Source organism: Vidua macroura, chromosome 20 (assembly GCF_024509145.1).
Source record: "Vidua macroura isolate BioBank_ID:100142 chromosome 20, ASM2450914v1, whole genome shotgun sequence".
Taxonomy (NCBI): domain Eukaryota; kingdom Metazoa; phylum Chordata; class Aves; order Passeriformes; family Viduidae; genus Vidua; species Vidua macroura.
The window spans coordinates 4,139,512-4,164,227 of NC_071590.1; the positions used below are offsets into that span (position 1 = coordinate 4,139,512).

Consider the following 24,716-nt stretch of genomic DNA (forward strand, 5'->3'; position numbering starts at 1 on the left):
GGAATCTTCAAAAAGGGAATGAAAAATAAAGCAGAAGGCATTGATATGCCACTGAACCAATACTATGCACTCTTTTGGACTGCAGTGACTCCCTCATCTCATAAAAAAAATTAAAATAAATGCAGTACCACTGGATGAGGCCTAGAAAAGAATGGCAGGGATTATTACAGCCACAGAATAACTTCAGTATGAGGAACCAACTGGTTTTCTTCATTCTGGATCTTTCCCCTGTGGGACATCGAGGGAGAAGGAGTAATGGAAAAGTCTGTTCCTTTTTCTCTGTAGATTTAAAGCAGTAAATAGCATGCAAAAGTTAAGAGCAAGTATTATTCACTGGCCCTCCCAGTAAGAAAACAAAGGAGTGTCAGATTAAGGTAATAAGTGGCAGGTCCAAAACAAACCAAAAGAACAGGCTCTTGACACAGTAAGTCATGGAAATTGTTGCCCCAGCGTATTTTAATGGGTTCAGAAAAGGGCAGGATGAACTGATAGAATAAAATCTATTAAGGCATATTAAATGCAAAAACCTAGCCTTTGTCTTAGACTGTTCTGCAAGTGCAAGGCAAAGAGGGCATTCAGGGAACTGCTACATGCTGCCTTTGCTTTTTAAACCCCTTTTCCCAAGAAATCAGTTTTTGGCAGATCTGGAGATGAACCTGCTGGCCTGAGCTGGTGTATTACATTTTATAGGAGGAGTTAGGAGATGACAGGTGAAGACATGGCCTTAATGAGTTGCTCTGATGACCTGAAAGAGCTCAAGTAACATAATTCCTGGATTCAGGGCTTTTATGCACTGTTACAAAAATAAGAAAAAAGGAGACTCAGGTGGTTCTGAATTATTTTTAGTGTGTCCTTATTGATTAAAGGACATTTTTAGGTAGTTTTAAATGTACTGAACTTGTATCTGCTGCTTTCAAAATTTCAGCCATCTAATTGATACTTTATCATTTCTTATGCAGAGTTGTATTTTTTTTTTGAAGGCTGAAATATATGACATATTCTATTCAAATCAGTACCTGTGTGTATAGAAGGTAAAGGAGCCTGTTTAGTATGTTAACAAAGTTGTTTATCTCACTTGATTACAGCTTTAGTTTCTTGTTAATTACTTTATGGATTAGCCTTGATTCTAGCAGTTGTGTGAAGAGACATGGCCAATATCTGTCATGTTTTTATCAAATAAAGAATGAAAGGTCTAGAACAGAAGACAGAGTGAAATCTTTTGTGCTTATGGAGATGACACTTGCAGGCATAATTTCTGAATTTATCTTGTTTCTTGCTGCTTCCTTGAGTCCCTCTTCCAAAATACTGTGTGGCTACACATGACTCATGTCAGCCATCAGAATGTACAGTTGTAAATGTTCTTTTGACAGCAGATTATATTTCCATGACATTTCTCTCCCCAGATTCTGCAGAAAGTGCTGCATGGGTGCAAGGAGAGCATGCTGGGAACCATGGCCCTGACAGCCTGTCAGTTCATGGAGGAGCCAGGGATGGCCGTGCAGATGCGGGAATCTCAGCACCCTTACAACAACAACACCAACTTCGAGGTAGGGCAGGCATAGATTAGAGGCATGACTTGAAGCAGGAATCACCCAGGGCTTGGAGCAGAAGCCTCTCAGAGTTCCACGTGGGTATCTGTGGGACTGACTTCTGTGCTTGAAGCACCTGTGAAGTCTGTTCAGTCTTGCTTGGAAAAGGCTGATGTCAGATAGCTCAGGCCTTGCCCTGCAAAGCAATGTGTTCAGTTGGGCACTTGAATGTAATTCTAATTCAATCATATGAAAAGTGCATAACTTACTTGGTTTTACTGTGCATGTATTTGAGGCAGATCAGATTTGTTAATGGTTTCAAAGCCTTAATGAAGAAATGTTTCTACCCTTCCTTCCAAAGATTTGTTTCAGTTGGCCTGTTCCTCCCTTAGATGAAAGTAGGAGTGGTGTCTTTTTTCTTGTATTTCTCATTTTAGACTCTTTCCCTGACACAAACAGTTTCTGATTTTCTTCTCTTGATACTGTTTGATAGCATTTTTCTGATATAGTTTGGTAAGTAATTATTGCCTCTGGGTCTTGGGATTTTTAATTTCCCTGCTGCTTGACTCTTCTGATTTTTATTTCTAAAATGCATATAACCCCTTAGGTTCTGGCAGTGAGATCAATATCGGCAACAATTACTGCTTTTGAAAAAGGAAAGCATTGCTGACAATTCATTTGACATGCTTAACAGCTAATGTGAACAATAGGCCATGCTTTACATTTGTTAAATTAACTGAGGGTAAAAATATCAAAGTAAAAAACTCACAGAGATGCTGTAATATTTTTTATATCTCCCTTGTTTGTATAGTGAAAGTTAAGTGGGTTGTGGGCAGTACAGTGTGACAGGACACAAAGCTGCTGTGTTTATTTCTCAGGATAAAGTTCACATTCCTGGTGCTATCTACCTCTCCATCAAGTTTGACTCCCAGTGCAACACAGAGGAGGGCTGTGATGAGCTGCTCATGTCCAGCAGCAGTGACTTCCAGCAGGACCGGCACAGCTTCAGTGGGTCTCCACAGAAATGGACTGACTTCGAGCTTCCAGGTGAGTATGACTGATTCAAGGGTATATAGGATATGGCTGGGACTCCTCAGAGAAACTCCTGATGAGTTAAATGTGCATGTTCCTGAGATGTGCAGGGAAAAAGCCAGTCCTTTCCTTGTCCCACTCTGTTTGCTCTGACGTGCTGCTCTTGCATTTGTTTCTGCAAAGTGGCTTATCTGTTGTTGTGCTGTGACCTTTTCTTTCCACCGCTCAGTCAAAGCATGCACTCAGCTACTGGAAACAAATTTGATCTTGATTCTGTTCCAACACAGTCCTTGTTCTGCACGGTATTCACTTACATTGTTTATGCCTTGTCTTACTTTCCACAGGAAGCATGTTTTTTGTTTAAAAAAATAAAAGATATGCTTATCTCTGTCTCCGTGCTCTGCTGCTGCTCTGAGCAAAGAGAGCCAGTGCCAGCACCTTGGCTCCAGCTGGTGCCACAGAGCACAGCTGGAAAGAACCCAGGGTTTGACTGCCAGCTGCTCTCTGGAATCTCACAGCACATTTGTAAGAGCACAGCGAGGAGCAAATGCCAGAGTGCTCAAGGACTGCACAGTCCCCTGCTTCTGATTTTAAACTGGTTTAATTCACTGAGCACTGGGGCACTGCAGGAAGCTCTTGACTTCAAGGACTGACAGCACCTGTAAAGAGACTTAGGAACTTTCTTAGCAAAGCAGTTTGGGTTACAAGGTGCTGCTTTTGGGTTGCAAAGTACTTGGTAAGAGCAGATGTGTGTTCTGTAGAAATATTTTAGTTTTTTTTGAAATTCTATCTGTCTTCTTTTTCATCCCTAATAGTTGCCAAGGTTTGCCAAGGAGCTGAGCTTTGAAGCTCATTGTTTAGAGCAGCCTTGGCTGTGAAACTTGACTTTCACCTTGTGGAAATTCATTTCCAACCAAGGCTGTCTGGATTAAGGTTCTTGGTTCCAGCAGGTTTTAGCTGAAACCAGACATTTGAAGGCTTCTGGGCTTTTCATTTGATTGAAGGGCTTTCTCCTATGAGTAGGAGAGAACACTCTCTCCATTTCATGATAAAAAGGGAAATTTTTTTATAGATATTTCATTTTAAATCTTAAAAAATATTTTCAAAAATTTTCTTGTTCATGAAACTTCAAAAATTCTGCTTCCCAATGAAATCTGGCCTGCTTGTCCCAGGGCAACAGACTTTTTCATAGGGCAGAAAGTTATTTTAACAGCTCTGGTATTATAGAGCACAGCAGGTAAATAGATGTTTTGTGTAGTGTTACAGCCAACTACAAGGATTTATCTCTGAAGGTGTAGATGCCACAATGGCAAAAACCTTTTGAATGTTTTTTGCCTGATTGTAAAGTGGTCAAATGTTTTGATAGTCCTTCTATTTAAAGTGATTAAGTTTAACAGTTCTCTTCCTTGGAGTAAAAATGTTCAATTTAATTTTCTGACATGTAAAAATTTTAATTTCATATATTTTGAACCTTTTGTCCAGTGAATTCAGGTGTTGTTATAAAGAACTTGGCTGCCTGTATAGGGGCTCTTGTTTCATAAACCATAACTGATCTAGTCACACAGTTGGAAAAGTGAAGTTATGTGTGCAGAATATGGAGTTTCTTTAATTTCTTCTATTTAGTTGTCAAAAATGTAAAAGACATTGTCCTTCCTATCCAGTATCTTTAGACAGGGAAAACTATTGTGGGTTTTGCTTCAGCCTCCTCTTTGTCACCTGTTCTTTGTGTTTCATAGTTACCAAAAAATAAAAGACCACCTCTCTTGAACAAAGACATCTAGGATTAATTAATTTCAGACTTTTCATTTAAATTGTATTTGAGATGGCAAAGCTAACTCAGAAGATAGTAATGTGGGCTTTCTTCCTTCCCTGCACACAGGAGACACGCTCTACTACCGATTCACTTCTGACATGAGCAACACTGAGTGGGGCTATAAGTTTACAGTGACAGCAGGTCATCTGGGAAGGTTTCAGACAGGTAAGAGATGCTCAGAATGTATTGAAAAGGGCCTTTTTTAGTAATTTTGCTGAGCTTTGAGAGACCTGTGGTTGTCCCTGTTCCTTGACTTACAATTTGCATTCAGTGTCTTAGAAATAACGTGATCAGTTTTGTTAAAGTTGAAACTCAAATGATGTCTCTTACTTCCTGTGACTTTGGTGTAGAAACACATAATCTTCACAGAGACTTGGAGATTACAATTATAATAATGTAATTTGCATCCAAAATCTCATTATATGATAGTAAGTACACAGAGTATTTAGTAAACACTCCAGGATGCTGTAATTGGAAACAGAAATAATGGTAATTGCATTTTTCAAAAGTGGTTATCCATTAAAATAGGATGATTCAGGGTCTAATTTTTAGCATAAGAGGTTTTGTTAGTTTATTTCAGAGTTTAAATATTTTTAATGAAATTGAGGCTGGTGGATTATCTGCTATCAACAAAACTCTACTGCATGTCATATAATAGGGAGGGCCCTTTTTTGTTTGCCTTGTTTGGGCAAAAAATTAATTTTGGATATGGTTCTTTCTAATTTTTATATACATTTTGCCTCAGAAAAGAGTTACCACATCAGGATGTAATCTAGGGTTATCTCAGATTTTTGTTTGGTATTTTAATTCAGTATTTCTGGCTTGCAGTATTTGGTGCATGGAGAAAACTGACTATACGAACAGAATGTGTCCCTACAGAACTGAACAGCTGTTTGAATTTTCTTTTTTTCCCAGGGTTTGAAATTCTAAAGCAGATGCTGTCTGAGGAAAGGGTAATTCCTCACCTTCCTCTGGCCAGGATCTGGGAGTGGCAGGTGGGGGTGGCGTGTCGCCAGACGGGTCACCAGCGCCTCAAGGCCATCCACCTGCTCCTGAAGATAGTGCAGTGCAGCAGCCAGGGGTGAGTGCACTGCTCCACATCCTGCACCTGGGCAAAGGGCAAGGCAACAAAAAGGCACTAAACTGATACTATTTTGAAGCAAAAAAACCCCTGTGATTTGAAGCAGGTTTTCTTAATTTGACTGTCAGATGCAATTTACAGTGCTTTGATAGCAGGAATGTTTTGCTCTCTCTTCTTTGCTGGCCTTTAAAGAAGTCTAATGAATCCAAATGTCATTTTAAAGAAAACAAAAATCATCAGAAAACAGAACAAAGGTAGATTTCAAGTAATCTTCTAGAAATTTATTCTCTTTGTATTAGTTATACTGCAGAATTAAGGTAAGGATGAAATAATAACCTGAAGTGATTATCTGATTCTCTGTAAAGTAAATAAGTTCTAAATTATTATTTTTAGTTGTACCACTAAGCCTGTAATTGGATTTTAGAAGGGATATGTGTCTTTAAGCCTATGTGTGTATGGCATGAGTATTTCTAGATGCAAGGGCATTTAGCAAAGTGGGTTTTTTTAATTGTTAACTGTCACAAATTTATTGTTTTGTTCTCTTAAATTTGATTTGGTTTGGTTCCCCCTCCCAATCCCAGAAATGGGCATGGTGGCTGCACACTATTGCATCACAATTTCATTTAAATTACTTTTTTTCTCAGGGACTGTGACCTCACCTTATTGAAGCCACTTTGGCAGCTCTTCACCCACATGGAAAACAACTCATGTCACGACTCAGCCAAGCCTGGTATTCTCCTTCCTCTCCATCGTGCACTGGCAGAACTCTTCTTCGTGACAGAAAACAGAGTTACTGTAAGCAGTTCCTCTGTTTCTATCCCTCCTTTCCTCAGTGCTGGGAATGACAGAGAATTCAGTGTTACACTAAATGCAGTTTTCCTTTATCCCTCAGAGCTACAGAAACATTAACAACTTTCACTCATGGAGTGTGGCAGCAAGTTCTAATTAGAGGGGAATTCTGTTACCTTGGGCTTTAAGTGATAGTCGTGGCTGTTAAGGCCCTAAAGCCACTGTTTATTCTGAGAGCAATTCTGATTTAATAATTAATTTAAAGGTATTTTCATGTGGTTTTCATAGAGGTCGTTTTGAACTTTAAATATTAATAGTGTCATGAGCTCATTTCTTTGATCACAAACTGTGCTCTAGTTTGGGAGAGTCTGGTGTGCAGTTCTTGGAGACTCTAATGATCAGCATTTTAATGTCAATTAGTAGAATATCACCTTTGGTAGAAACATTGGTGTTCATTGCATGTTTTCTGGCCACAGGAGCTTGGATCTCTACAGGAGTATTTGCTTGCCTTAAATACTGAAGATCATCTTCATCGCTGCACAGCACAGGTAGGATTGCACAGCCCCAGGGCTGGGTGGGTCTGGGATCTTTGTGGCAGACACTGGATGATTTCTCATTGCCCAGTGGAGTTTATAAAAGAGATATTAATATACTTGGCTATTACAGTACCTTGATAGGCCTCTGAAAGTTGTGAGTGAACTCTGCACAAATGCTTTTCTCTGATATTGGGAATAAATTCTTCTATGAGGGTGGTGAGGCCCTGGCACAGGCTTCCCAAAGCAGCTGTGGCTGCCCCATCCCTGCAAGTGTCCAAGGCCAGGTTGGACAGGGCTTGGAGCACCCTGGGATAGTGGAAGGTGTCCCTGCCATGGCAGGGGGTGGAATGAAATTACCTTTAAGGTCCCTCCCAACCCAAACCAGTCCATGATTCTAGGTTGCTCTTTCTGTTTAGTTTCATATGATTTCTTTACACTTTGGCCTTGAGGAGAATATTTGGTGTGACTTTGTTTTTCCTTTTCTCTTCTAGGCCCTGAAAAACATTGCTGCTATCAGCCTTGCCATTAATTATCCAAACAAATCAACAAGTTTCTGGAATGTTTAATACTGGCTCAGGCCGGAGTGCATGGGATAGAGTAGTTTGTCCATAGGACATGGGAACAAACATCTTAACTCCATTCAGGAGGAGTTCCTTCAGCTTCAGTGTATGAGCACTCTGCAGCCTTCCTTCCTTCCACCTTGATGTAGAATTTGTAAAAGTAACAGCGCACTTCAACGAAAAAGCACATCCTGAAGTAACTCATGCGTCGCCTACAGTTATGTATGCACATATTGTAGCATGTTAGAGTAAACAGAACAATATTGTTTTTTATTCAGAGGAAGCAAAGTAAAGAAGGTAGCTGAAGTATGAGAATGGAAGGGCCCCCATGTTTGTATCATCTGCTCCTGAGGAAACTTGATCTATGAAATGTGTCAGCTTCAAAAAATAGTGCTGAACTTGGGGTGATGCCATCAGCAGCATCTGTTGTACATCTTCAGAGTGAAACAGGCAAACCACAATCTGGTGGCTGCTGCAGCAATGGTCCATGCTTGAATCCTGTCATTTTTGCTTGGAAGGCTACTTCCCAAGGAAAAGGATTTCAATTCTTACTAAACTACAGGCTGTAAAACAAATTGTGGGTGATTTGCAAAGCAGTTGAAGGATTCCAGTTTCACAGCATCCTCGTGCAAGAGCTTTATGTTTCTCCTGTTTTTTGGGTCACCTGTTCTTTCCTTGCTTTATCTCCAATGTATTATTCCAAATAGTCCATTATTATAGTGCAGAGAGCAAAGGCTGGCCTTCAGTCACAAGGCAGTGGTGATATGAAGACTTGAAGAACTTAACCTGTTTCTGAAAAATCACATCTTTACAAGAAATTATGAGAAGAAATTTTTTTCCTTCAGTTACTTTGGTATTATTGGCTTAGGAGGTCCTTGGCAATGTTGGGAACCCAGACTCCCAGCACTCAGGGTGGGGTTAATGATCAATCCACTCTTATCTTACAGAGCAATAACCACATTTCTCTTAATGCACATGGAATGAATTGCAGACCTTCTATGCTGCAATAAATTGGCTTTCTTCCTGCACACCTGTATTGGTTATTCCCTTTCCAAAGAGTTAAAAAGAATACAGAAAGATTTGGGGGTGTATTTTGTGCACAATTGCACAGTTTTTAGAGCTGGTGTTGTCAATTATAAATTCAGATTACTTCTAAATAATTTCTTCTTTGCTTCTTCACCCCAACACTGGAGAAAGGAAAAAAAAGGCAGCCAAAAGCTCTAATAGTAATTGAATGCAAGTTGTATAAAGCAGTGGCTCTGTCAGAAGGAAATGTATTTATTGACCCTGCTTGTCCAAAATGTGAGTGGTGCCCAAATACCACCAGTGCACAGGGGCCCTGCTCTGGGGAGTGTGCTCTGAACTGATGGTCTTCTCAGCTGGGGCTGGAGTTTAAGGGTGGCCCAATCTCCCTCTGAGAGGGAAACATGCAGTAATACATCCCTTGGATTTCTTTTATGGCCTCTTGTGCTGTAGAGTTTTGTTTTGACTTCTCTTCGGCCAAGTGAGTGCACAGCGAGTGCTTGAATCAGAATGGGATTATTCTGCTTGAAAGACTTAAAACTGAAGACCAAGAAGCACCATGCTTTCAGGAGTGGAGTGGCTCTCTTAGCAAATGAGAATGCCAGGATTCAGAAAAAGTGTAGTATTTGTGAAAGACTGAAAGGAAGCAGAGATGCTGCTCTGAAAGCCCTCCTTGAGCATCATGAGTTGATTTCCTTAAAGACATCAGGATGGGAAGGGAATTATCAAGATTGTGGTGTACCTTTAATGCACAGATCATTCTGTTCCCACACAAGGTGTTTGAGTTTGCAGCCTCCCTGCAGGGCTGTCAGAGATCCCTGGGGAACCAGCTGCTTCACAACTTGTCCTTGCTGGAACAGATCCTGGGCACGGGGAGTTGCTCCACCAAAAGGAGATGTTCCTAAGCTGATGTTAGGGAGTCATGTGGATGGGGCAGGTGAGCCCTTGGAAATTGCTTCTCTGGAGCAGGAGGACTTCCTCTTCACTGCCTCCGTGGGCATCCATGGCTGAGGAATCATGGATCTGCACTGGGCTGCTGTGCTGAGCTCTGCAGCTGCTGACATCTGCCCCGTCAGTCAAAGAAGGATTTTTCTTTTCTCACATCAGGGATGAAGACTGTAAATAAACCATTCATAGAACCTGTCACAGCTCTGTCACAGTCATGTTTTTTTCTGTTGGACTGTCCTTTTTGCTTCCTGGATGAAGACATGAGGCTGCAAGGATGACACAGGAGTGGCCAGAATTCCTTGCTAGGCATTACCACTCGACTTACTCTACCAGCAGTGACTGGCCCCGTGAGTCAGTCTTGCCCTGAAGGACTGTCTAGGAACAGTGTCCACTAAATATAATTTCTACCCACTAGATGGAACTGAAGGACTGTGACCTGAGTTGACACTGAATCTGTTGCTGCCTTATAACTCAAATCATTAATTATGGATTTTTTAACAGACAAGAAACACTGATTATTTTTTTTCCTTCTGGTAGCTCTAAAGAAAGAGGAATAGAATACCAATAATGAATATTCATGATCAATCACATTTTGAAAATTATGCAGAAGTTCCAAGTGGATGTGAATGATGCTATTGAATTGTATAAAACTGTCTGGAAAACAGGTATGCTGAAAAAAATGTGCCTAATATAAGAAAGACTAAAAAAATTGTCCTGCCTGAATCACCTATGATGTGTTTAAAACAAATCATATTGTTCCTAATGATACATTTGACTTGCTTTCATTAAACACTTAAAAACGAGAGTTTTATAATTTCTTTTCTTACGGGTTTACTACTTTGCAATTTTTATCAGTTGTTTAAAATATATCAGACCTTTAGATTTATTCCAGTTCAGTTCAACATGTAAAAAGAAAGCTACAGATGTGGGTAAAATATGCAAATGAAGAGAAATATATTGTAAAAATTCTATAAAATCAAAAAAAGTACAACACGGTGTCTGTTTTTTGTTTATTTTTCTCCTCTCCTCACTGAATGTTTAATGTTGGAGTTTGTAGTGAGATCCAGGGTTTTTCTTAGGAATCCTCATTTTCCATGCCTGTAAGCAAACCTGCTTGTCCTCATGTGGTTGGCAAATATCTGATATTGCATCAAGCTATGCAGGAACCAGACTTCTGGAGTCATCTCTTAAATTCCAGCCCTGCTGTTTACATTCCAGTGGCCTTACCCTAAAAATTCAGTTTTCCCGTGGATATCCATTGGTTTCAGTGCCTGTGTATATTTACTTTGAGACCTGAAACACACATCTGGAGGCCTCAGATGTCTCCTGCAAAGCTGAGATTTGTATTAATAGGTGTTGATTCTAATTAGTGATGTTTATCAGCAGAGGTGCTTGTGCCTACCTGCTCCAGTGGGTTTAATTGAAAAGGTTGTTTGCCTTGGGTTTGGCTCGAGGAAAGGGCTGTGTCAAGTCAACATCTTCCTGTATTTGCCTAAAGCTGCAAGTTGTTTCCTTGGAGAATGGTCTAATTAGGAAATTTTATTAAACACAAATAAATAATAGGATTGTGAGGGTGTGGGAGAGCGAGGACTGTTCCCTGAGCTTTGAGATTTCAGCTGATAAACCTGAAAAAACTCAGTGTAATTGCTCTGAAATGTAGCATGAAGCCAGGCATTGGAATGTCACAGAGGGCACATCCATAGCACTTTGGATCTGCTTTTCAGGTCAGCTTCATTAGGACTGTTTTTCTTCCAAGAGATCAAAAGTAGGCTGCAAGTTAGCTTAGAGGTGGGTGACTTTTAAAAAATCTGCTTTTAGGAGAAGGCTGAGCTGTGTTTAAAACAGAACTGGGCCAATCTCTCTGTTTTCACAGCCCAGCTCAGGTCTGGTGTTTCCAGTGGGTTTTGTACCTTCACAAACACCTGCCTGTTTATACAATTTTAAACCTGGAATGACTGCAACTCCCTGGAATACCCTGCTATAAAATCTGGGGCAGAAAAACTCACAATAATCTGATTTACTCCTTCCCCTTTTCAATGGTGAATCCCCCTGAAGTGAATTATGTTGAGTCTGCTGGGGAAGCACCAGGACAAGCATAATTCCTGATTCCAGGGGACAAAACCACAACCACGGGAGCCTTGAAAAGCATGAGCTGGCCTTTAGGGAAAGCTCTAGAATGTTGGAAAACCTATTAGTATATGTAAAGAGGTTGGTTTTCAGCACTGGACCAGGAGGCCAGGCTGGATAATAACTGGAACAAAGAATAGCTGTTGGTAACATAGCCTGGAAAAAGAGGGAAAATCCAGGGTTTTGTAGGGGGGAGCTGAACTACCTCACCTCTGCTTTTAAAGCAAAGTAGTCAACCCTGATTCAAGTGAATAAGAGAGAAATCCACTGTGAATAAGAGGTGAAGGAAGTGAGATTAAAGCTCATTCTTTCCATGACGGTCAGGGCTAATGTAATCAGGTCTATTCTGCAGTAAAATCTTTCCTGATTTTTACCTAAGAAAGAATAAATAATAAAAACCTGGTACCCAGCTCCAGCCCACACAGCAGTGGGCCTCACACATGGGTATGCAGGAATAAACACTTGGGAAAAAAAATCCAAACTCTTTTTTTCCTCCAGCTGGAAACATCCACAAGCATTCCTGATAAATAGATGGGAATCTTGGGCAGTTTTGTAGTGGTACTTAGCATTTAGAATTTCCCATTCCTTGAATATAAAAAGAATCAATATTTGGATTTAGGGAGCATGGGAGAAGAGATAACTGGTCTGTGTCAAAGATGGGGTCTTTCCTCACAAGCGCTGAGCAGTTGGCTGGGGACTTTTTCCTTCTAATCCTTTTCTGACAACAGCAATGAATTTTTTTTCAGCTGGTTTCTTCTTTCCATTCCCCACTTTACTGTCTGACTTTCCATAATCTTACTGCATAAATCTTATTGCATTTTGGAGGGTTTTTTTCTTAACATTTGCAGTGCAAATAACAAATATTTAAACTTGCGTTGCATGGGAAAAGTCAGTTTTGTGAAACCTAAGGAAATGTGAATTGAAATGCCCGCAAATGTCAGTGGTAGCTTCTCTTACAGGCTCATTTCCAAAACACTTTGTTGGCATCTCCTCCCAGGTGGATCATCACATCCAGTAGGTGTTGGTAAGGCCACACTAAATTCTTTTTAGCTCTGTATAATGAGTCATTCCCCTTACACTGGCTCAGGCTGCCCAGAGCAGTGGTGGCTGCCCCATCCCTGCAAGTGTCCAAGGCCAGGTTGGACAGGGCTTGGAGCACCCTGGGATAGTGGAAGGTGGCCCTGCCATGGCAGGGCGTGGGATGGGATTGGCTTTAAGGTCCTTTCCAATCCTATTCCATGATTCTCTCATCTTTTACACACCTTTGTGTTGTGGGCTGGACTTCTGACCTCACCACCTTTCAGACACCCACAGGTTTTAACTTCCTCAACCACTAAGAACCAACAAAACACCTAAGGAATCACAGGAAATGCTCCCACTTAGGATTTTATACTTTCTAATCAGCAAAAGTGTCCTGTGCAGATTTTCCTCTCCAATAAGTCATCTATGATAACGCTTCAATGTGCGTATGTAGGTAGACATTTACTGGGGCTTCAGTTCATCACTGTGCTTATCTTGGATCAAGTTAAATATGGAATTAAGGTGTAATCTTAGGCACATCTAGTTCAGCTTTTAAAGGTAGGCTTTAAATTGGGTTTGTTGCCTTGGAGCCTAAACAGACCGTGCTGTTGATGGGAAGTGCGCAAATCGCGTGGCTTTCCCTGGCATCCAGCAGAATCTGCAAAGGCAGAAAACAAAAAGATGAATTCTTGAGTCAGGAGAAGTGTTGAGTCAGGAGACCTTTAGTCTCATCATTTTGCTCAAGAATAAATCATGTCTGTGTTTCTTACCCTTCTCCTCTACATCAACCACCCACAGAAAGCTCATTCATCAAAAATGTCAATGGTTTCCCAGAAATCTCCCCACTCCCACCTTGGGATTTTTATTCCCCTGAGCAGCAGGTTGGGCTCTTTTCTCCCCACCAATGTTTTTTTCTTGTGGTGGGGGTGAAGAGGGAGGTTGCTTGTTTACTTGTTTTGGTTTTTGGTTTTGTTCCTTCCTACTGTGACTTAATATTTAAAAGGAAAATTTCATCCTGTGTGGGGTCAGTGTTGGATACAGTACTGGATTTTAAACAGCATCATTTTTTCCCCCCACTCAATTCTCAGTTTCAAAATACACCGTGATGTGTTTGATCTTTTGCCACCTTATTTTTCTGCAGAAGATGGCTCGGCCCCTTCAGAGGTGATGGCATCTGGGAGGGTGTGCTCCGTGCTCGCTGCTCCGGCTCCTGCCTGCTCCTTAGGAAGGCAATCCTGTGGGGCAGGACCTGGGGAGCTGAAAAGAGTTGCTTTATTTACCAGAAACTCAAAGCCTCTCTGACAGTAAAGCAAGTCTCTCCTCACTTTTGCACTAACAATGCTTAGTGCCAGCAGAGCTGCTGCTGGGCAGTAATAGCTTGTCTTTAATTAATAGAATTGGGGGGAATATCCACGATGAGGAGCGAGGCCTGATGTCCAGTGCCTGTCCCCTGTGCTTGTGCTTGCCCTGCACTATAGCAATTCTCTGCTCCACGAGGCTTCCTCACAGCCAAAACCAGCGTTAGACGGGCACAAGAAAGATCCCTCCAGATCCTTGGGGTTTTTCCCCTGCTTTTTTCCAACGCTCGATGTCCCTTTATGGGGTGCAGCGAAGGTTCAGGACAGCCGTGGTGCCGGCGCTCTCCAGGCTGAGTGGCTGCTGCGCTTGGAGACTTTTTCCTGCACTAAAATCGCGTTTCCTCCCATCTCGATGCCTCAAGCGCACCCCGAGCCCTCGCCAGGCAGCCGAGCGCGGAGCTTCGCCAGCTGGGAACAGCGTGTGCCGTGCGGGGCCGGGAGCGCCTGGTCCGTACGGGGACAGCCGCACACAGACCGGGACCGGGGCCGGGAGCGCCTGTTCTGTACAGGGACAGCCGCACACAGACCGGGACCGGGGCCGGGAGCGCCTGTTCTGTACAGGGACAGCCGCACACAGACCGGGACCGGGGCCGGGAGCGCCTGTTCTGTACAGGGACAGCCGCACACAGACCGGGACCGGGAGCGCCTGTTCTGTACAGGGACAGCCGCACACAGACCGGGACCGGGGCTGGGAGCGCCTGTTCTGTACAGGGACAGCCGCACACAGACCGGGACCGGGGCCGGGAGCGCCTGTTCTGTACAGGGACAGCCGCACACAGACCGGGACCGGGGCCGGGAGCGCCTGTTCTGTACAGGGACAGCCGCACACAGACCGGGACCGGGACTGGGAGCGCTGTTCTGTACAGGGACAGCCGCGCACAGACCGGGACCGGGAGCGCCTGTTCTGTACAGGGACAGCCGCACACAGACCGGGACCGGGGCCGGGAGCGCCTGTTCTGTTCGGGGACAGCCGCACACAGACCGGGACCGGGGCTGGGAGCGCCTGGTCCGTACAGGGACAGCCGCACACAGACCGGGACCGGGACCGGGAGCGCCTGTTCTGTACAGGGACAGCCGCACACAGACCGGGACCGGGGCTGGGAGCGCCTGTTCTGTACAGGGACAGCCGCGCACTGACCGGGGCTGCCCGGCCCGCAGCGGCTGCCGGCGCTGCCCGCTGGGAGCGGGATCCTGCCGGGCTCTGCGGGGTCCTGCCGGGCTCTGCGGGGTCCTGCCGGGCTCTGCGGGGTCCTGCCGGGCTCTGCAGGGTCCTGCCGGGTTCTGCGGGGTCCTGCCGGGCTCTGCGGGGTCCTGCCGGGCTCTGCAGGCCGGGGTAGCCGTAGATGCACCAACTTCCCTGGCTGAAAGCAGCTCTGAGGCTTCTCCGAGCCGCAATCCCCGTGTGCGACACTGCGGGGACGGCTCTGCCTTTTGCAACACGTCTTTCATTCCTGGGCTCCTGCGAAAGAGGAGTTTGCATTCCCTGGGGGAGTTCCAGATTTCCCCCAGAAAGCAGCACCCTATCCCTCACCTTACCCCGGGACCAGCTCTCTGTGGCAGCCCTGGCCTCCCTGGTTTGTGGCAGCTTGTTGCCTCCTCAGAATGTGGCTCGTGGCACACAAGTGACCCATCAGCCCTTTATAACCCTGATGGGCACAGCAACGATGCCACCATGGGCAGTGCCAGTGGTCCATCATCTGCCCAAGGCAATCTCTGACTTTTTCCTTTTAAGACTTTTCCTCTTTGCTGTGGAGTGGAGTGGCTGTACATGAGGTCACAAAGTTGTCAGTGCAATTGATCCTTGGCTTTAATTACAAACTAGTCCTTTGGAAAGCTTCAGATAAATTAAGCCAGAAAAAATTAAATTGCAGCTCAGCCCCAGCCAGTGAGCAGTTGTTCCACTTGGCCATTCAGGACCCCCTGTCTGTGTCAGAACTCAACCTGAGTGTGAATCTCTCCGGGCAAAAGCTGCTCGTGGTGTCCCACCAGTCACCCCCAACAGCTCCTGGCTCCAAAGCCTGGCTCTGCAGTTTGACCCTCTGAGCTCCTCTTTGGTGGCACAGCCAAACTCCTGCCTCAGACATGTCTCTTCTGGCTGCTGGATCTCCCAGGAGGTTTTTGCTGCACCAGAGCCTCACTTTCTGCAGGGGCTGCAGAAGAAACAAGGCAAGACAGGAGCCTGGGGCTGTTTAAGCGTGCTGCACCTCTGGACACCGTGTGATGGGTGTTGGGCTGACCTGCTGTTGTTTATGGTTTTGCTTTAGGTGCTGCCACCAGGGCTCTTGCAACAGCTGCAGAACCCAGCAGCAGCATTTCACCTCTCCCACTGCAGGTGCCTGGGATGGGAGCAAGGGAGGCTTGAGGGTGGTGTCCAGCTAAAGCACTGGGCAGGGCATCTGTGCTCCCCACCCAAACCTTGGGCACCTCTACAGGCCGGAGAGCAGCAGCCCCAGGCTGCAGCTGCAGAGGGTAGCAGGAAAAGCAGCATCTGACAAGCAGAGCTGGGTGATGCCCAAAATAAACCATAATAAACCATCCCTTTGGCGTGCCTGCTGCAGAGCTGGGACCCTGCAGTGCTGCTGGGAGCGATGGAGCAGCCCTGTGCACAGCCACACATTTCCATGAGCTGCTGAGAAACCCCAGCCTGGCTCTGGCCCCGGGGGATGCTGCAGGAGGCAGATTTGTGCTCAGTGCATGTGCCCCGTTCTGATTTTTCCACGGCAGTGATCCAGCCCCGGCGCCTTCCCTGGAAACCCTGCCAGCTCATAAACCATTTTTAATCTCTCAAGAAGGTCCTTTGTGCAGCCTTTTGTCAACAGGGCCTGTCCCATTGCTATAGCTACGGCCCCTTTGCTGCCGGACACACCTGTTTGTTTTTCCAGCTCCTTTCTGTTGCGGTCAGATTTCTCTGCCACTTAAATAAAAATCCTGAGAAAAGCCCTGCCCTGGTCCTGTGCCCTCCTCACCCTTGCTGATTAAGGAAACTCTTTGCTCCCCTGGGATCAGTTTTCTGCAGGCACTGGGCTCAAAGCAGCCTGCTCAGCCCCTTGGTATGGATTTGTTTTCTGGTTATTACCCTTAAAATTACTGTGTGGAGCAGGGCTGGGGATGGTGTTTGCAGCCAGGTCCCCAGGTGGAGCAGTTTCCTTGGAAAGGGTCAGGAATGGTGATGTCCCCATGGCCCCTCAGCAGAGATTTTGCAGATACATAATGAGGTTTTCTCATTGAATTCTTCTCTCCTCATGCATAAAACTCCCCCAAATCAGTGCTTTTGGGATATCAACCTCATGTGTCCACTTGGGCAGCTGGAAAGTGCCCGAGTGCCTGAGACCCTGGGTTCAGCACAGTGGGGAGAAAGGCTTTTCCCCCAAAGGAATTTGCTTTCCCTGGCACCAGGAGCCTTCCCAAGGGTTTGCACTGCCTTTTAGAGACACTAGAAAAAGGAAAATATTCCACATTCATGAGTTGTGGTTGTTGTGTTCCCAGAAGAAAACACCCAGAGATGGAGACTACCCAGGGGAAGTTGGCCTTCATTTGCAAGGTGTTTTTGCTGCACCAGGTTTGGATGGCGATGGGTTTCAAGGGCAATTCTGTGAGCAAAGAGCGTTCATTGTGACCTTTTCAGGGTGAGTTGACCACATGAATCCTGCTTTTGTCTTCCCACGTTTCATTTCTTCCCCTTCCAGATGTAGCTGAGGTTTGATCCCATCTCTAACACCACAAGATCTTTGCCTCCCTCTCTGGTCCTCGCCATGGCTGAGTAACACTCGCTGCTGCTGACTCACCAGGATCAGCAGGATCCTGGGACACCTCCGGGAACGCTCCAGAGCCAGGCAGAGCCAGCCAGCCCCGGGCTGCAAGGCTTCTTAACCCCCTGGGGCAGAGCCCCAACGCTTCCTCCTGGCACCCAAAGTGATGCTGGCAAAGAGCAGGGAGACATCTCGGGATGCACAACTCCAGCTGGGCACAGACACCTGATGGTGCTGGTGAAAAGGAGAGGCTGGGGCAAGGGGCAGTTCCCAGGATTTGGCCCTGCCTTTGTGCAACAGAACAATTAAATGAGACCTCTTTACTTCCCCTGAATGTTATTGCTCTTTATTGTCCTGCTGCTTTGGCATGGCTTCTAAATATTTAATGTGTTGGAAATTGTATTTCTGATTAATGGGAGGTATTTGGTGTGTGGTGCGTGGGTTATAGTTTTAAAAGGGGAAAAAATGGCCTTCAATGCTCTTAATAAAACAAGACTGGGTTTGGCAACACCGCTGTGGCCTTGCACCTCATCTGCCCCTGTGCTGGGCACTCCCCGTGCACGTTCTGACCCTGCCACAGTGTTCCAGCTGCCAGGTCTTGCCTGGAATTCCAGCTATAACATGAGTCATGCCCCAAATTCCAGCTCTGTGGGGACGCGCTGCTGCAGGTTTGCAATGCTGCTGCACATCTGGAGCACAGGCACATCTGGGCAGCTGCTCCGGGAGGGACGGAGCAGAGCTGGCGTGCACAGGCAGGAAGGGCAGGAGAACAGATGGAGGATTTCAGAGATGTCCTGGCTCTCCCCCTGCTCACTGTCCCACAGCCAGACAAAACCAAGCTGCTGTTGGGTGGAAAATGGGCTTTTCCAGGAGAAATGGGTCACGCGCAGCTGGACGTTCCTGTGAGCCTGAGGGCTGCAGGGAGCAGCGGGTGGTGTCAGCTGCCCTGTGCACGGTCCCATTTGTCTTGGAGGAAAACATCCAGTTTTGATATTTAAGATTTCCAGCAGTGGAAAATTCACAGCAGCCACGGGCTGGGGAGCCAGGCGCTAATTGGCGGAACTTGTAGGAAGAGTGTCCCTCCAGCTCTTTTCCACTGGAAAATCCAAAAGCTTTCTCCAACTGTTGATTCCTTGTAAAAACTAAAGCAAAACATGCTGGGTGGGGAAATTGGGGTTAGGGAAGATCTTGAAAGTGTTGGAGCAGCTCTTTTCACTCTGTCAGTACAAATATTTACATTTTTTTTATTGTAAAGTTACTCTTGTTTGGAAATAATTTGTTTTATTTTGCACTCTGTTACCAGCTTTGACAAATCACAAAGAAAACAAAGTGACTTTGCAGAAATATGATGTTTTGGCCAAAGAAGAACAACTGGGTTTATTCCCTAATTTTTCCTGGGAACATTGACATTTTGGGCCTTTACCAGCTGGGAAATTTCAGAGCGAGTCCTCGTCCCTGTTTCTCCAGCTGTATCATAGAATAATAATTCTTGAAGGGTTAATAAATCTTATAATAATTTTTTAATCCATCCTGTACTGCCTGGTTCTGGGGACTGGAGCCATCTGCCACTTCCTATTGCCGTGCTCAAACCCACCCGGAGCATCTGCTGCTCCCAGCAGAGGCACTGCTGGGATTGAGTAAAGCAATTAGAGATAATTAACACAGAGTGCTGCAGGTCACACCTTGAGATCGTGCAAATAGCATTTGAAAAGAAAATCTTCTCCCTTTGCCAACCCATCTCTGGCTGGGTGAACACAGGTGTGTTTTCCCCTGTAACATCCCTCCAGGTGTGTGAATGGCTCCAGGTGTTCTCCCTGCCCTGGAGGGGATGGTTCACATCCCTGCCCATGGTGGGAGAAACAGGCAAGAGGGGAGGGATGGGAGAGGTCCTGGGAAGGCTGCGGGCTCAGGAGTTGCTCTTCATCAATCATGTGGCACCATATCATGGCCACATCCAGCCTTCTCTTGGGGTTTTCCTTTGGGATTAAGGACTCATTGAAGCACTGCTGTCCCCATAGGTCTTCTGTGGGTTGCAGCAAGGTGGACACAAGCACTTTGCTTCCCAAAGTTGGTGCCACCACACGTATCCCCAGGGCAGTGGCTCCAGAGCCACAGTGCTTGTCATCCCTTTCCTTCCCAAAATCTCCTTTGACTCCTGCAGAGTCAACCCCCCCCCCAACCCCAACCCCAACCCCAGCCACTCTGCTGCTGCTGTCAGAGCCTGCTGTGATGCATCCTGGAGAGGTTCCATCCCTTTCACCCTGCAGAGTTATTCCCATCAGGAGCTTTGCTGCAGGGCTCTGGGGGTGAGCTCCAGCCCCTCCCCAGCAGCACGAGCCTCCCCTGGGGATGTGCTGGGAACAGCTGATGTTGAGGTGCTGGGCCCATGGCACAGTGAGCAATGAGCACAGCTGGGAGCACTGGCCAGGGGTGTCCTCTGTCCCAGCCATGGGGAAACTGCTCCTGATGGCATCCCTGGCTCCCAGGTCATCCCTCACCCAGGGCTGGGGGGATTGCATGGGGTGCAGAGGGTGGACTGTGGGACAAACACCTCAGTATCCATGAGCTTTCTGCTGGAAACCTTCCCTTTTTGTGCCACCATGCCCTGTGCAGCGGTGGAGGAAATTAGGCCAGGCTTGCAGGTGTAGGGAGCTGGTTCAGGTGTGTCAGGTGGTTCAGGTGTGTCAACAGGACTAGGCTCTGCCTAGTCAGCCAGGATGCAAAAGGGCCAGTGCCTCCTTTAAAGCCCTTTGCAGGGCACCCATGCCCTGTGATGTGTGACATCCTGCCCAGGGTGGGATGTGCAGCGTTTCCTGTGTGAGATCTTCCTCTGTTTCCAGCAGGTCCAGAATCACCTCCCACCCTGCATTCAGCTCTCTGCATTCATTCTCCTGCTTTCAGCTCTCCTTGTGAGCAGGTTTGCAGGACCCCTGGTCCAGACTTTCTGCTGTGCCCCCCTTGACTGCTGTGAGACACCCAGGCATGAGCTGGGTACCAGTGCTTGGGCCGGGAGAATGGGCACCCTCTCCAGCACTGTTTTTTTGGGATGCTCCAGGGAAGAGGCTCAGCAAAGCCTGGGGGAGGCTGGTGGGGGTCACTGCTGTGCCTTGGCAGTGCTGGAGGCTCTTGGCTCACCCAGGGCTCCATGGTGCTGCCTGCTCCCTGTTCTCCTTTGGCACATCCTCTCACTCAATCACTTCCTTCCTCCCATCCCGTTTTTCCAGCAGTGCTTCTGCTGCTGTCTCCTGTCCCAGCAGCTGTTTTATAGCACTGGCTATTTTGACTACTCAGTTAACTATTTATCCAGATGGAGCAGCTCTGGTGTCATGGGCCTGGCATGTTTTTTCCATATACAAATTCTGTGTCAGAGCGGAGGTGACAATTCCCAACTCTCTCTGTGAGGTGTCCGGGGTGTTTGCTTTGGCCACGTTCAGCATCCCCAGGTCCCAGCCCTTCTCCAGCCCCTTCTAGACAAAATGTGGGGGTTTTGTCCTCCCTATCCCTGCTCTTTCCCTCACACAGGTCCCACCACTGGACCTCGCCCTGGCCCAGCTGCAGTAAGGAACTGGCTGCCTTGATTTTCCTAACACTCAATTTTAATGAAATGCAAATCTTGAACGCTTTGCAAAGCTGGTGACCTGTGCAGATGTCAATTGCTCTGGCTGGGGATGCTATTTGCTGCCCTGGGAAGGACTCCCTAACCCTGCTGGGAGTGGTGGGGAGGGGTGGCCCCATGGCCATTCCTGGCTGTGCTCACCTTTGGGGACACCCAGGGTCCCCAGTGGGGGAGCTCAGGGAGGATTTTGTGATCTGTGCATCCCCCCAGGGCCCAAATGCTTCACTGGGGCTTTGAAGCTGGGTCTCTGCAGCCCCAGTTAGGGCACAAACCCACTGCAGAGCTCAGCTCCCAAATATGCTACTTTTTCTGCCTTTTGTAGTGGTGTGATCACCTCTGTAGCCCTCACAGCTCCCCATCTCCACTAGGGATGGGACACAGCTTCATCTGAACACTTCCTTGAGCAAATTCCTCAGAGGATTTTCACCTCCATCCAACCCTCCAGCTGGACTGAGGATTTCCCCAGAAGCCAAACCTGTGGCAGGTCCCAGCAGAGCAGAGGGTGCTCTTACCCCTACCATGCCCTGGAACATACCAGAGGCCCTGCTTGGCTGCTCAGCAGTATTTGCATTGAAAATCTCAACTTTGAAATGCAAAAAGTGATGTGATGGAAGCAATTGCAGCAGGGAGTTTACAGAAAAGCCTAAATATTTATTTAGAAACATTGTGGTTTTCCTCTGCTCTTGAATTTCATATTTATTTCCTTTGCTCCGTCCTGGGCTGGGCATCAGCAAAGGCTGCCTCAGCTTGGCCGTGCTAGAAGGGACCTTTCTCACCATCTTACAGCAAAACCATTCCAAAACTCTCTCCTCCAACATTTCTTTTCCTTCCAGCCCTTTTCTTTGCAGAGAGCCTGAAGTTTCCAAGCACACTTGTCACTCGGTGCATGAAAGGAAAGTTGGCAGCTCTCCAGCCCATTGTCACGGCCCCTTATGAAACTCAAGGATTTCAGCTACATTTCCTCCCCGCTGACCTTATCGAGGTTCTGCATGTTTTTGGCATTTCTTCATGCTCTTGCAGGGTGCAAAACACTGAAGGCACCGGGCACCTCACCCTGAGGTTCCTCCAGCCCCTTGGAGGGATGCTTTGCCTGTGTGAGGGTATTTTAATGAAGATCAATTACTCCCAGCACAATTTATTTAGTAAATTCCCTGCTGTTCCATTCATGAGTTGTCAGCCAAGGTTTGCTGAGGGGCTTGAGCTGATTTGCAGCTGATGGTTGGTTGCTGAAGGTTTTGCAGCAGCACCTTGGGGTGCATCGCTCTATCCTGGGACTTCAAGTATCCCATCCCATTCACAGGGCTGGGATTTATGGCAAGAATGTGTCCACGAGGGGTTGAGTGATGTAAGAGTCAAATCAGGTCAGAAATGTTTATTTTCAGTCTGTGCTGGTTGCAGGACACGCTGCCACCCTCGGCTGCTGGCAGCTGAACTCTGCGGGGCGGGAGGGACCAGCCCTGCCGTGCTCCTGTGGAACACAAGTGGCCAGCACCCTTGGCCAGCAGCCACCAAGCAGCAGCACGAGGGTGTTGGGCTTCCTCAAGCTGCCTGGCCACGGAGATAAGCGTGGAGCAGGAAGTGTCTCACTCCATGCTGGGATGGAGGAGCTCTGGCTCGGGCTGGGAGCTGAGGGGCAGCACCTGAGTCCCCCAGCCGTGGTGGGGATAGCCATGGGGTTTGTTTAATGCTTTCCTGTGAGGCTCTCTGCTAGGAACAGTCCTAGTGTGGCTATGGGGGATTGGAGGGTGCAGCAGGAGGTGGGGCAGCACATCCCCATCCTGCAGCCATGTAACCATCCTGGCTGGGACCCTGCAGGTGACAAAAGTGCTGTGGCACAAGCACCCCAGGGCTGGGTCCACACTCACCCCAGAAAGGCAAGTTGGAGGTGATAAGGGTGAATGAATTCAAACTGGAAGAGGAGAGATTTAGACTGGATATTAGGAATAAATTCTTCCCTGTGAGTGTGCTGAAGCCCCAGCACAGGGTGCCCAGGGAAGCTGTGGCTGCCCCGGAAGTGTCCAAGGGCAGACTGCATGGGACTTGGAGCAGCCTGGGACAGTGGAAGGTGTCCTGCACTTGGAAAGGAGAGCTGGAATGAGCTGATCTTTAAGGTGCATTCCAACCCAGATCATTCCATGACTGTATCATTCCCAGGGGAATGCAGCATCACTGACCAGGCACAGAAATAAGGACACCTCCATGTGCTCAGCATCCACAGCATCACTGTGAGAGCCAATCTGCCTGAGGAAAGGGAGCTCTTTACACGCTGTGCACAAGTATTCGGGGATCTGCCAAATGTGGGGCATAGAAAACCCCTCTGCCCCAGTGATTATGTCAGAGCAGGGTGCTGCACCCTCCCCTGAGCCAGGGCTGGGAGCTACATCCAGCACAGCCACTGAGGTTTGTGGTGGGCTGTGCTTTGCCAACAGCAATTAGTAAACAGCCCTGCCCATGGTGCATAAGGAGGATTCCAATCTGGCTCCAAAAAAGCAGATCAACCCGAAGTTATCTTCACAAACCAAGCCTGGAAATGCAGGAAGAATTCCCCTCTGCCAACTGTCTGCCCTCCTCCGTGCTGGGGATAATTGCTCCATCTACCAGCAGGCTGCTCCTGGCAGAGCTTGGGTGGGACACAGTGTTCCAGGGACTGGCTGCTTCCCTGGGGCTGTGGGTGCTGCCACAGCCACCAGGTGTTTGCTGCCTGCTGCCTCCTGGGATTTACCTTTGGAGCAGTGGGATCAGTCACCGGGGCTGGAGGGTTTGCAAAACAGCTCTTGCTAAGAGACCCAGATATTTTAGAGAATCCTAGAATCCCAGGCTGGAAGGAACCTTAAGGATCATCTGGTCCAACCTTTCTTGGCAAAAGCACAGTCTAGACGAGATGGCCCAGCACCACATCCAGCCAAATCTTGAGAGTCCAACGTTGGGGAAACCACCACTTCCCTGGGGAAATTATTCCAATGGCTGATTGTTCTCACTGTGAAAAATTTACGTCTTGTGTCCAACTGGAATCTCCCCAGGAATAACTTGTACCCAGTGCAGGGTGTGATTTTTTCCTAAAGGGTTCTTGCACACAAGCTTTTCCTGGAGGGAGGGAAAAAAATAATCAGAGTAAAAAAGAAAATAACTGGAGTAATAAAATGGGGGTGCACATAGGGCTGAGCATCAGCAAACCCAGCAGCAGCTCTGTATCCTCTATTGTTTTTTAATGCAGTGAATATGGGAGAGAGAAATGGTTTGGCTCAGCACAGCCAGAATGATTCCAGTTGTGCCTGGGATTGGGTCTGTGGTGAGCTTGAGGAGAGGGACCTGACTCAACCAGTCACTAGCAGATCATTTAGGAGTTTTATTTTTTTATTGGTGATTAATGGCAGTGTTTCATTTCTAATGGAAGGAAATAGGGAGGAAATGGTTTCTTGCCTTCATTTGTCAGGGATTTGTTTTAAAGGGCGCTCGCGTTCCCTGGAAATAGGTCAGGGCTGTGTGCTTGCAGGGAGGAGGAGCTGCTCAGGCTGAGGCTGGATGTCAGATGTTT

The 24,716-nt window shown here is 46.9% G+C and overlaps 1 protein-coding gene across 1 annotated transcript in view; it reads left to right on the forward strand.

Annotated features, from left to right (window-relative positions):
* The window catches only part of ZZEF1 (zinc finger ZZ-type and EF-hand domain containing 1), a 56,684-nt gene extending 46,382 nt beyond the window's left edge, over nucleotides 1-10,302 (forward strand). Inside the window, exons 49-55 of the mRNA XM_053995334.1 lie at nucleotides 1,404-1,547; nucleotides 2,408-2,576; nucleotides 4,441-4,539; nucleotides 5,290-5,455; nucleotides 6,100-6,250; nucleotides 6,721-6,792; nucleotides 7,272-10,302. Of these exons, the coding sequence (XP_053851309.1) occupies nucleotides 1,404-1,547; nucleotides 2,408-2,576; nucleotides 4,441-4,539; nucleotides 5,290-5,455; nucleotides 6,100-6,250; nucleotides 6,721-6,792; nucleotides 7,272-7,346 (876 nt within the window). The 3' untranslated portion in view covers nucleotides 7,347-10,302. The remainder of the gene's footprint in view (nucleotides 1-1,403; nucleotides 1,548-2,407; nucleotides 2,577-4,440; nucleotides 4,540-5,289; nucleotides 5,456-6,099; nucleotides 6,251-6,720; nucleotides 6,793-7,271) is intronic.
* The last annotated feature ends 14,414 nt before the right edge of the window (nucleotides 10,303-24,716 follow it).